This window comes from Apaloderma vittatum, unplaced genomic scaffold (genome assembly GCF_000703405.1).
Source record: "Apaloderma vittatum isolate BGI_N311 unplaced genomic scaffold, ASM70340v1 scaffold28262, whole genome shotgun sequence".
Lineage (NCBI taxonomy): Eukaryota > Metazoa > Chordata > Aves > Trogoniformes > Trogonidae > Apaloderma > Apaloderma vittatum.
In genome coordinates, this window is record NW_009705679.1 from 333 (window position 1) to 12191 (window position 11859).

At 58.9% G+C, this 11859-nt stretch overlaps 2 protein-coding genes across 2 annotated transcripts; one reads left to right on the forward strand and one right to left on the reverse strand.

The window, feature by feature from the left end:
• Nucleotides 1-32: 32 nt before the first annotated feature.
• PROM2 (prominin 2) lies at nucleotides 33-6274 on the forward strand (the record flags this gene model as incomplete). The annotated part of the gene is made up of 17 exons (XM_009865521.1): nucleotides 33-96; nucleotides 362-420; nucleotides 473-582; nucleotides 831-983; nucleotides 1435-1558; nucleotides 1717-1808; nucleotides 2029-2113; nucleotides 2229-2372; nucleotides 2650-2721; nucleotides 2937-3026; nucleotides 3157-3210; nucleotides 3523-3603; nucleotides 3929-3997; nucleotides 4094-4183; nucleotides 4445-4557; nucleotides 5824-5841; nucleotides 6223-6274. Coding segments are annotated over 17 exons (1470 nt in total), but the record flags the coding sequence as incomplete, so codon positions are not given.
• Nucleotides 6275-9761: 3487 nt separating this feature from the next.
• On the reverse strand, nucleotides 9762-11855 carry HPS6 (Hermansky-Pudlak syndrome 6; the record flags this gene model as incomplete). Its single annotated transcript, XM_009865522.1, has 1 exon — nucleotides 9762-11855. A coding segment is annotated over one exon (2094 nt), but the record flags the coding sequence as incomplete, so codon positions are not given.
• Between the last annotated feature and the right edge of the window lie 4 nt (nucleotides 11856-11859).

The following is an 11859-nucleotide window of genomic DNA, read 5'->3' on the forward strand; positions in this document are numbered from 1 at the left end:
GCAGGCAGGGACACGAGCTGTGCACTCTGCAGGTTAACAGCACGCTGGACACGGCCCCTGACAAGGTGCAAGAGCAGTCCCAGGACGTGGTGGCAAGTAAGCAGGACTTTGTGCCCCATGTGCCAAATTCCCCGTCTCCCAGGGCTTTGTACTCCCTTCTCATCCCACTCCTGCCTGGAGACCTCCCCTGCTGCCACACCTCTGCCTTCAGCCCTGTCCCCAAGCCTCCCATGTGCTATCATGCTGATTCCATCCTCGAGGAAGACCACCCCCTTCCGGCCCTCTCCCAGTCCCCCACTGCCCGAGATGAGCAGGACCCAGGCAGCATTTCTCAGCACCCACCTGTCCCCATCCCCTGCAGAGACCCAGGAGCAGCTGGGTCTCATCAGACAGGAGATCGGGAGCTTGCAGGAGCGGCTGGCGTTTCCGGGAGGGCCGCGGTCTCATCAGACAGGAGATCTGGAGCTTGCAGGAGCGGCTGCTGTTCCAGGATGTGGAGGAGAATGTTGGGGCCTTTGTGGGCAATGCCACATCGGCGCTGGAGGAGTACAGGGGGCTGATCATCCCCTCGGATGGGCTCAGGTAGGCGAGGGGCTGCTGCATCCCCCAGCTCCCTTGTCCAGAGAGGCTCAAGCTCTCGATCCTCCAGTTGCTGGAGGTGGAGGTTTGCTCAGTGACGGGTACAAGAGCTTTGCCTCGTAGCCACTAGTGCCCCTTCTTTGCCAGGGTGCCTGGGGCCTTTCTCCTCCCCGAGAGGGCAGCTGATGAGGTGTTGGGCGCTGCTCGGGGTGCCAGGTCCTGCTGTCTGACTCCTGTCCCTCTTGCCCCAGGTGGAGCGTGTGTGCCCTCCTGTGCTGCATGGTGCTGCTGGTGGTCCTCTGCAACCTCTTCGGGGTGATGCTGGGCCCGCTGGGCCTGAAGGAGAGCGTGCTGCCCACGCAGCGCAGCAGCCTCTCCAACGCTGGCGGGAACTTCTTCATGGCGTGAGGCTGCCGAGGATGCTTGTGGGAGCAGTAGGATGGGTGGGCAGGGCTGGCCTGGGAGTGCTCAAGCTTCTAAATCATCGAATTACTGCTACTTAATGGCCTGCCCTATGGCAACTCTCACCATGCAGGTGGTAAACGTGAGGGTAAAACGTGCAGGTGAAAGGCATTGGAGTGGAGCCTGTTTGGCGGGCAGTGTGTGTGGTCCCATGGCTCTGCAGGTGGTGACGGCTTGCAAAACTGAGGGAAGAGATGCTGGGGTCTGGGCTCCAGGGTACAGCCCAGCCATGCTCCAGGGCCTGAAGGGAGAGGGGAGAGATGCTTGTGGGGATGGTGGTGCTTCCTGGCACTTCTGGTGGGGCAAGGCTCTGGGTCCTGTGAGCTGGAGGCAATGCTAGCACCAGCGCCGGGGCTCGGGGCCTTGGGTGCTGATGGTGTCTCTGTCCTGCAGAGGGGTCGGCTTCAGCTTCATCTTCTCCTGGCTGCTGATGCTGCTGGTGCTAATCACTTTCATGCTGGGGGGAAACATCTACATGCTCGTCTGTGAGTCCTGGCGCAGCCAGCAGCTCTTCCAGGTGAGTTTCCTGTGGGAAAACACCCTTGCCTGGAGCCACTGCTGCCTTTCCAAGGGCTGCTGGTGGAGCAGAGGCAGCCCTGGCCCGTTTGGGATGCTCTTCCCAGGTGTCCTGCCTTGCATCACGCCTGGGTTCTCCATCTTTTCCTTTGCTCTCAGCTCGTGGACACCCCCGGGCTGATTCCTGGCCTCAGTCTGTCAGAGCTGCTGGGACAGGAGGATGGCACAGCAAACTTCTCAGAGATATACAGGTGGGTCCCAGCCCTGGCACCACTTCTTTAGGGAGGGCTGCTCATTGCCCTTGGATGCTCCTTGGGATAGGGCCAGCTTGCCCTACCTGCCCTGGCTGCAGGCAGGCACAGATACCAGGCAGGGAGCAAGGTGTGACTTGCCCATGCAGGTGAGGACATGCTCCTGGGAGGAGGTGGCCCTTGCTTGCCCCGTTTTCAGCCTTGTGCCCCGCTCCTGCAGGCAATGCCAGCAAGACACTGCCCTGTGGCAAGTGCTGCACGTGGACGAGAGTGTTTCTCTGGATGAGCTCTTGAACATCAGTCAGGTGGGCATGACAGTGCCAGGGTCTGAGGGCCAGAGCTGGGGGCACAAGGCTGGTGCTGGGAGGACAGTGAGGGGCTGGCACCAGTGCCCCATCATGGCTTCCTTCGCTCTGGCAGTACACAGGTGAGATCTCTACAGCCTTCGAGAAGATGAACATCACCCTGAGCCCCATCAGCCTGCTCAGCCAGAGCCAGAGAGACTTGCTGCTGAATGCTAGCCGGGCTGGGCAGCCCCCTGACTTCACCCTGACCCTGGAGCAGGTGGGCTGAGAGCAGCCTGGTATTGGGACAGGGGGGTCCAGGTGTGTGTTGAGGGGGTCACTTTGCTGCTGTGAAAGTCCCACTGCAGGCTCCCAGGGTGTCCCACTGCAAGCTCCCAGGGTATCCCCTCCCAGGGTATCCCCTGCCCAGGGTATCCCCTTGGGGCAACTAGGCACCTCCTCCACTCAAGAGGCCCTGGGTCCACTCAGGCCCACAGGGATGGGGTACAGCCCCCCTGTGAACCCCATTCTCACAGCTCTGCCTCTGCCTTTTCCAGCTGGATCAGAACATGACCCAGGGAAGCCTCCTGGATTTAGCTGCAGAGCTGGAGCAGCTGGCAGACAGTGGGGTAAGAGACCATGGCACCCCAGGGCCATAGCTACCCTGTCCCCAGGGACGCTGGCTGCAGGGACTCCTCTCCAGACCTGCCTGGTTGCCGAGGGGAGGAAAAGCCCTTCACCCTCGCCCAGCTCTTTTCTTCAGCCTGGTCCCCTATGTGGTGTGGTGGCTGTGGTGGGGCAGGGCCCCCCTGCTGTGGGTCACTGCTGACTGTAGCTCCTCCAGGACTCGGGTGTGGAAGAGGACCTGAAGGCTCATGCTAGCAAGCTGAGGGAGCTGGACAAGGAGATGCAGACGAACTTCTCTGGGCTGATGGTGAGCGATGCTGGGGTGGGAAGGGTCCCGGGAGTGCTGGATTGGGCTCCCCCAGAGCTTGGAGCCCGCTGGCAAGGTCTCGGCTGAGCTATGGGATCCGTGCCTCTGACCCTCCTCTCTCCATCCCCAGCAAAGCCTGAAGGAGGACATCCACTTGGTGCAGAGCAGGGCTGCCCAACTCGAGGTGAGTGGTACAAGGGTGCCCTCTGAGTGCACTCCAGTTCGAGGCACCCTGTGAAGAACCCTTAAGATCCTGCAGTGGAGATAGTGGGGGCTAACCTGCAGTCTGGGGGTGCTAGTGGCTAATCTGGGGCTTCCCAATTATGCACTGTAGGGGCTGCTTATGGGGTGCAGGCTCCTTCCACTTGGGGTACTCTGGCACTCCCAGCATATGACTGTTGGGGGACATGCCCCAGGGATTGCTGCTGGGCACAGAGGGGGAGATGTGGGGACTCCATTTTCCCTGTCATACTGCTGAGAGCACTTTTCACCCCAGGAACAGACAAAAGCTGCTCTGGACAAAGCCAACAAAACCCAGGTGTTCCTGGAGAGGGAGATAACAAACATCATCGAGAATGTGAGTGTGCCTTGCCCTGCTGCTGGGCCACCCAATGGGGATATGACCGGACCTTTACACCAAGACCTCCCCCTGCACAGGCATGCCAAGCAATGTCTGGCTGCTTGTCCTGTCCTGTTGTCTCTCCTGGGGGACCCCTGCACACCTGGGTGCCCCCTCCCCTTATGGCAACCCAGGCAAGGGACTGGGGCAGGTGGGGGCTTGCAGCCCCATTGCTGCTGGGTTGAGGTGTCCAACAGCCCTGATCCTGACACAGAGGGGACATGGGACAGGCATGGAATGGGTTGGGGGTGCAGCATCTCCACTCTCTGCTTGCCCCCTCCAGGAGACACAGGCTTTCTTGGAGGAACTGTTGAACTTCTTTGGGACCTACATCTCCTGGGCCAAAAGCAGGGTGAGTTGAGCCCTCCTTGGTGGGGTGGAGGGAAGGGGAAAATGGGTTGCAGGGTTTTGGGGACACTGACATATCCTGTCCCCACTGTGTCCCCAGCTGACAGGAGATGTGGCACGTTGCAAACCCATAGCTCAGGCCCTGGATAATGTGGAGGCCATCACCTGCGACTACCTCCTGGATTCTCTGGTGAGAGGAGCAGCAGTGTTTGGGGTGATGTGTGTGTGAAGTGGCAATAAGGTCCCCTTGTCCTCCTCACAGACAGGGCAAGAGGTACCCATTTCTGTCCTGAGCAAGCAGGGCTCAGCCTCTCCCTGGCACATTGCTGTGGCTGAAGAGCAAAGGCCAGGCTGCAAGAAGGGGTGGGTGGTCTTTGGGGAGGGAGCCTGGGAGCAGAAAACGCTCTCTCAGTTGCTGTCTGGGCCCTGATGGCTCTCCCTCTGCACCTAGAACGCCTTCTGGTTCAGTCTGGGCTGGTGCACTGTCTTCCTGCTGCCCAGCATCATCCTGGCCGTCAGACTTGCCAAATTTTACCGCCGCATGGACGTTGCTGATGTCTACAGGTGAGGAGATGCCCATCCCTTGAGACCGCGTGGACTCTGGGGTCCCCCCATGCACTGCAAACAGCCCCTTACGTGTCCCATGGCAGCCCGTGGGGCTGATCCTAAAGTAGCGCAGGCTGTTGGGGGCACCAGGGAGGTGGCTTGGGATCTTCAGTGGCTCTTCAGAGGATGGAAATGTTGTGGAGAAGAGCCTGGCTCTGCCTGCTGTGCAACTCCTCTTTGGGCAGCTGAAGGGACATATGACCCACCCCCCCCACCTTGGAGAAAGGTGTCGTGGCAGGGCTGCAGCCCCCAGCCCAGCTTCGGGGTCTGCCACCCGACTTGCTCCACTTTGCACCCGTTTTCATGCTGGGGTCCCCAAGGGGGAGCACATCTGGATACTGTGCAGAAAACAACGTGCTGCACGGTTGACATTGCTGCCACGAGGGTGCAGTGCTTGCTCGTGTGGCTGCCAGCACCCCAGGGCTCCCTCCCCAGCCCTGTGGGACACTTCCCCTGTCCCTTTGGGGCCCTCTGACCAGCAGCCCCACTGCCAGCACAGCCACAGACCCCTGAGGGTAATGAGGGAACTCCAGTTGTATTTCCAGCCTCTGAGGACTATGGAGCTGGTCTGCTGGGGGCTCCCTGGCCCTGGTGCCCTGCTTGCCACCCTCTGCTCCAGGGTTGCAGCTGCCTGGCAAGCTGAGGTTTGCAGCACCCCATTGAGGACCCAACCAGCCTTCCTCCCCGACTTTTCCACTCCTCCTCCCCATGACAGGGTTGTATGTGGTGTGTGCAGGACGTGACACTGGGCTGTGCCCTGCCCACTGTGAGCCCACGGTCCCCACAGAGCCAGTAGTGCCTCTCGCTTCCCCCTGCAGCCATTGTTGTCTGAGCTGGCTGGAGGCAGGGCCTCGGCTGGTGGGGAAACTCAGGGGAACTGAAATCATGGGAGCTGTGTGCTACCAACCCAGCAGGCGTGGGGGCCCACTCTACCTGCCTGGGGGAGGAGCGGTGATGCTCTGGGGGCAGCAACGCTTTGCGGGGGCTATAGGAGACTGCTCCATGTCTAGATGGGGCAGCTGGGATGGAGGGGACCATGGCAGGGAGATTGGATTAGATGATCTCTAAGGTCCCTTCCAGCCTAGGACATTCTATGATAGCACCCTGCAGCCTCCCTCCCTGTGTGCCCTGGGGGAGACTTTGTCCCACCGGGAGATGCTGAGCTGTCCCAGGAGGCATTTTCTTGCCCCACTAACACTGTCCCCTTTTCTTTCTCCCCTCCAGGGATGAAGCCTTGGAGATGTAAGTAGCAGTGCTGTGTCCTTTTGTGGGTGGGAGGTCAATTCCTGTGGCATGAGGGGCGTCAGGGCACAGGGGGAGGGGGGCAAGGAAGGGAACAGGGTGAGTGCAGGCCAAAGAGGGTGCTGGTACCAGGGGAGAACTGGGAAGGTGGCACCTACATAGTGCAGATTTCCTTGAGGTCCCCCCCAACACATTCCCACACTACTAAGTTTAGGGGGTGCTGCTGCTCCCAGGCTCCCCCAAGCTGGTGGGGTCTTAGTACTTTCTTTCCTATGGGGTTGGGCAATGGGTGGGATGGCGTTTGGCCATCCCAACGCATCCTGGGCTATTCCTTGCTCCCCTCTGTGGCTGGGAGTGACAGAGGTGATGTTGGTTTTGCAGGCCACCCATGTTCAACTTCCACAAAGACCCCCGGCCATCCACAAGGCATTAGACCCCAGACCTTGTGGGCTCAGGGTGGCTTGTACCACCTGTGCCATCACAGCGTGTGCTGCCTGCCAGTGGGAACTGGCTCACCCATGCCCCTTGCTTGAAAAATGTGACTATTTATTTTTGCAGCAAACTTGAATCTTTCCAAGGCTGTGATTTTTGGTGTCAGACAATAAATGGGGTGATTGTGTGCACTGCAGGCGTGTGGCTGTGCTCTTCACATCCAGCTGTGATGGAAGGACACACAGACAGGGCCAGGGAGGGCTGCCCACTGCTGGCACAAGCTGGGGCTATGCCTGGGCCTGGAGGGCTCTTGCTGGGTTCCCTGTAGCCAGCTCTCCAGTCCTGACTCAGCCCATGGGTGGATGCAGGACCACTGCTCAGCATCACCAGGGCTGGGTGGCATTCCCCTTGCTGGACAGCCCTTTGCACCCGCGGCTCAGCAGGTGCCACGGCCTTCCCTGGGAAAAAAATGCACCAAGAGCCTCCTGTCCATGAGGTGCCACACCACACTGTCCCCATGTGCATGAGCACTTCCCTGTGCCCTCCGGTGATCCTGCAGCGTCCCACACAGCTGCGTGGCATGGATGAGCACGACCAGAGCTGCAAGCACAGATAAGCCCAGGGTGACTTGGTCTGCACTGGTGGTGGGGCGAGTGCAGATGTTGCTTTGTGCTTGCTCCTTGGTGCAAGCACAGGGACCATCCTGAGAACTGGGACAGGCGTGGGGGACCTACGTGAGCAGCTTGACTCATTTCCTTTGTTGCAAAACTTAAGTATCTTTGGAGCGAGCCACGGGGCCAAGCTGGCCAGCTCGCCCTCTGCTACGTGCGTCTGCATTGTTGCTTTTCCCATTTGCCTTCAGATCTTCTAATCGCTATTTTTTCCTTCAGGCATTATCTGAAGCTGCGCCAGCCTCACCTCCTGCTATCTCTCCCTAGCACCCATCCTGACTGCAGAAAGCACCCTGTGCTTGCCTATCACCCAGCTCAATCTGTCCTCTGTGGTGGCTCTGCTCTCCCCAAGGATGCCCACCCTTTCTGGTCCTCAGGGTGGGATTTTCCGGCACGTGCTTGGAGAAGCATTTAGCTCAGTTTTGTCTCTGCTTGCTCTGCCTTTGCTCAACCTCAGCCCTCAACCTCCTGAGTTGCAACTGTTTTGTGAATGCCCAGGGGCCGCTGTGGAGGTTCCATCCACAAACTGTCCCCACTGTGTAGCTTTTCTTGCTTCCTCTCCCCTTGGTCTGCCTTGGGAAAACCAGCCCGCACAGGACTGCTGCTGGCTTCAGTTTCCGCTTGCCACCTTTGTGGGCACTGCTCCCTCCCTGCTCAGCCTGCAGCCACAGGCTTTTCTTCGCTGCAGAGCAAGCACTGGAAGGCAAGGGGCTTGACCCTGCTTGTTTGCCGCGTCACTGTGGCCACCTGCATTGAAACCCAGCCCTGGCAATGAAAATCTCCCCTCAAATTACTGCGAGGCCCTTGCCAAGGTATGGGGCTTGCTCTCAGCCCCTCCCCATTCAGCACTGCCTTCCAGTCCCTAGAAGCTGTGGCTCTGAGAGGGGCCAGGGTCCATCCTCCTCCTCCTGAGCAGCGTCAGGCAGGGCCAGCAACTGCTTGGGGAAGAAGTGAGGCCAGCTCATTGCAAAATGCCCGCAGTGGCTGCCACTGGCTCTCCTTTCCGGCCGGGCTCCCTCCGCTCCCATGAGTGGCAGGGGCCCCCAACCCCTTGCGCAGGAGGAAAACTCACAGCGTCCCGCAGCCACAGCACCAAGCCTGCCATAAGCAAGGTCTGATCAATAGCCAGCCAGCCTCTAGAGAACCGTTGTGTCAGTTTCTCTTCCCCTTTGCCAGGCTTTTTTTCCACCACAGGGACTTTCTGCAGTCGGGCCCTTGTCTGGGGGAAGTCCTGCTGCATCTTTATAGCGGTTTGACAAACCAGCATCCCTCCCGCGGCAGCTCTGCCGCTGCCTGCTCAGGGCAGCAGGGTCCCGAGGGGGCCAGCCTGGTGCTCCCGGCCAGGAACAAAGGGACAAGCTGCAGCTCTTGAGAACACATTGTCCCTCCCCTCAACTCTTACCTCGGGCCTAGCCACAACTGTGCACCACCAGGATGGCCCTTCTCTGAGGCACACATGCTGCTGCCTGCCTGGGCAGGCTCTTGCATCCACAGCTTCACAGGGGTAAGGAGCTGAGTACCAGAGAGGGAATGGGCTGTCCAGGTGAGTACCATGGTGAGTTGAGTTTGGCCACTTTTCAACCCGGATACACACCTTCCTCCTGAGGGCGTGCATCCTCATGACATCCACCACCACCGCAGCACTGCTTTAGGAACCTTTATTTTTAAAAGAAGTCTGTCTTTGACAGTTAACCCTGCTCTCAAGAGGACTAATGCAAGTGAATCTTCCTCCCTTCCAGCCAGGCTCTGCCACCCTGGCAAGGCAAGAGGCAGTTCCTTCACACCACAGCCCAGAATGCAGGGGCAAAGCCACATCTAGGCTCTGTCTCCTGGAGGAGAGGGCCAAGCAGTGAGCACTGGAAAGAAGCTGGAACCTGGATCTTCCTGCACGACTGCTCTCAAGTTACACTGACTTTGCAAACAGTAGCACAATATGAGCCAGACAACCCTGACAAAGCCCCTTTGTGTGCAAAGGGCAAAGGTAGAAGAGATGGGAACAGAGGGCCCGGGTGTCCTGCAGCATAATCTAAGCTTCCACAAAGCAAAGGAAGAGAGGCAGGGCCAGCCCCAAGCTCGCACAGGCTGCTGCCAGCTTCTCTGCTCATAGAGAGTTTGGGTACCGTCTGGGATAGAGAGATAAGGGAATTAGGCTGCTCTCTTCAGCTAAGTAGCTGCAATCAGTCACAGCTACGGGATTGATCCCAGAGGAACTGCAGCGAGACAGCACGCAGAGTGCTGCAGCTGCCAGTGTGTGTGCTGGGACCCCCAGTACCACAGAGCTGCACCACGCTGGGATTTAGCATCTGTCTGAGCCCAAAGCAGCAGAGCTCACTGACCTCACTGGAAGAAACATGCCCAGTTTCTCACAGGCAGAGCCTGGAGACACCACCCAACACAGTGAGCAGAATGGAGCAGGGGGAAAGGCTATTGTGTCCCTGCTCGCCACGCTACCACCACTCATAGAGGATCAGGGAAGTAGAAGTGAATTTATGAAGGAGCCAAGCAAAACAAATACAAAGTGCTTTGAGCAGGGAGCAGTTCTGTAACGCAGCCAGTGCTTTCATCTGCAAATGCACCTGGCATTTGCTCCTCTACTGGGGCACACGCAATTGCACTTGTTAGAAATAGCCCGAAAGCCTGCCCTGGCTTCAGATGAGATCCCCCAACCTCAGCCACCCAACGGACTCTTCGAGACGCAGCCACAGGGAGGCTTCAGAAAGGAGCAGGCTTCCGCACTGCCAGGCAGGGCAGGATTTCCTGAGGTGGATGCGGCTTTCCCCTCCTCATGCACCCAAGGCCCTGTTGTGCTTCCCCCCTTCACACAGTGTCACTCTGCACCAGCGCTGAGGGGGAGGAAGTCCTTGACACAGGTGGCTGAGGGGCATCACCGGCTGCTGCTTTTGAGGGGATCTTGTGCTCCCGGGGTGGGGTAGGAGGGGGGAAGGTGGGGCTCTGCAAGGCATCCGAGTACATCTCGTCCTGGACACAGGGACGCTGCACAACCCTTTGCAGCAGCGGCTTGAGCAAGCCTACAGTCAGCTGGTTCCGCTCACTGGAGAAGGGCACTGGGTCCTCCTGCGAGCGAGGGAGGTGCTGCAGGACCAAGGTGAGGATGTCCGAGGCAGTGAGCTCAGCGGGGCACAGCGGCCACAGTGTGTCCAGGTAAGGGTCCAGCTCCCGGTGCTGGGCAAACTCCGCCAGCAGTGTGGTGAATATCTCCTTGTTAAGCAATGGGCTGAGCTTGGAGAACTTCTCTGCCACCTCCACCACCCGCTGCCACTGCTTCAGGCGGATGAGAAGGTGCAGAGCTTGCAGCACGGCCTTAGGTCTCTTGCTACAGAGCAGCAGTTCAAGCTCCATCTCATCATCTGCCTCGCTGCACTTGTTCTTCCTGGCCAGCACTCCCAGAGCTCTCTTGTACAGCGGCACCCGGCCCTCTGGGCCCTCCTTGCTGCTGTATGACCAAGAGATGCTAACGTACTGCTGGGTCAGCTCCACAAAACTGGGCAGCCACTTGGGTTTGAACCTTAGGAAGGAGGCGCAGATGAGCTCAAAGAGTGGGACCACCCCATTCTGACCCACCTCCTCCTGCTGTGGCCCTCCCAGGACCTTCTTCCACACCTCCGGGGTGGCCCTGGCTACCAAGAGGCCATCTCCGTTCTGCTGCAGCTGCAGGCAGCTCCTCGTGGCCTTCCAGGCAGCCTTGGGGAAGGAGGCAAAGACAGAGTTCAGGTAGGCCAAGTTGTCTTTGTCTATATCAGAGTGCAGAACGCGGCTGACCTCCTGCTCCACCAGCTCCTCACAGTAGCTTTCCACCTCACTCTCTGGGGCACACACCACACAGGCCTTGAGAAGCTCCAGACTCATGTAGCTCTGCAGCTCCAGGCTCATTGTGCTTAACAGCTTAGCGTAAGTGTCTTGGAGGCCTCGGGCTGGCTTCTGCTTCTGGTGGAGGCTGTGCTGCAGTATGGCAGCGAGGGCCACTGGAGCCTGGAACACGCCACCTTTCTTCAACTTCTCCACTGTCAACTTGGAGCCGCTGAGGCTCCTCCTCTGGTAGTATCTGCAGGCCTCCTCGAACACCATCTCCACCAGGCATGGCTCAGGTTTGTTGCTGTCCTCAGGTTTGGAGAAGCTAAAGCTGTAGATGCCAGTTTGAGTGAGGAGCTGGATGCTGTCCTCGTCTCCCGGGGACTCCAGGAAATGCACCTCTTTCATGCCCAGGATTCTCTTTTCTAAAAGCCTTCCGCTGTTCTGGTTGACAAGATACAGGACCCCAGCCAGCAGGCAGGCCAGGATGCTGCCAAATGTCTTAAGCTGGACAGGGCTTCCATGGGCCAGGGCAACCCCCTCCAGGTCAAAGACATGCCTCTGTGTCCCATCTGGCTCCACCATGTTCACGGCACCCTTTGTGCTCACCAGCAGTAGACCCCCACTGTTGGACACAGTGGAGGTGTGAATGTCTAGAGGTGCCAAACCTGAGAGAAGACCCACAGAACCAAGCAGGAGCTTCCTGAAGTCTGACTCGTTGCTGGAGTGCAGTGTCTTGCTACGGACAAAGCCTGTTGCAGGGGCTGTGATGGTGAGCTTTGCCGTCTCGGGATGCCAGATGAGGAGGAATTTAGAAGTGGTGGCAAAGCTGGCAGCAGCAGGCAGCAGGAAAACGTGCTGTGGGGAGGCCAGGACCTGGTACTCAGGGCTGTTGTGCAGGATTATCCTTATGGTGCCCAGCCGCACGCCTTGCTCCCCCACCTCCAGAGTCCGGGTGCACACACAGAACCTGAAGGCACATTTGCTCATGTCTGAGTGGGCATCCAGGGGAGGCCTCTCCTCACACCACACCAGGCTGCTTCCCTGGCTGCACACGGAGATGATTCGTGCCCGGGCACCCTGGCAGAGCTCCAGCGTCTCTAGC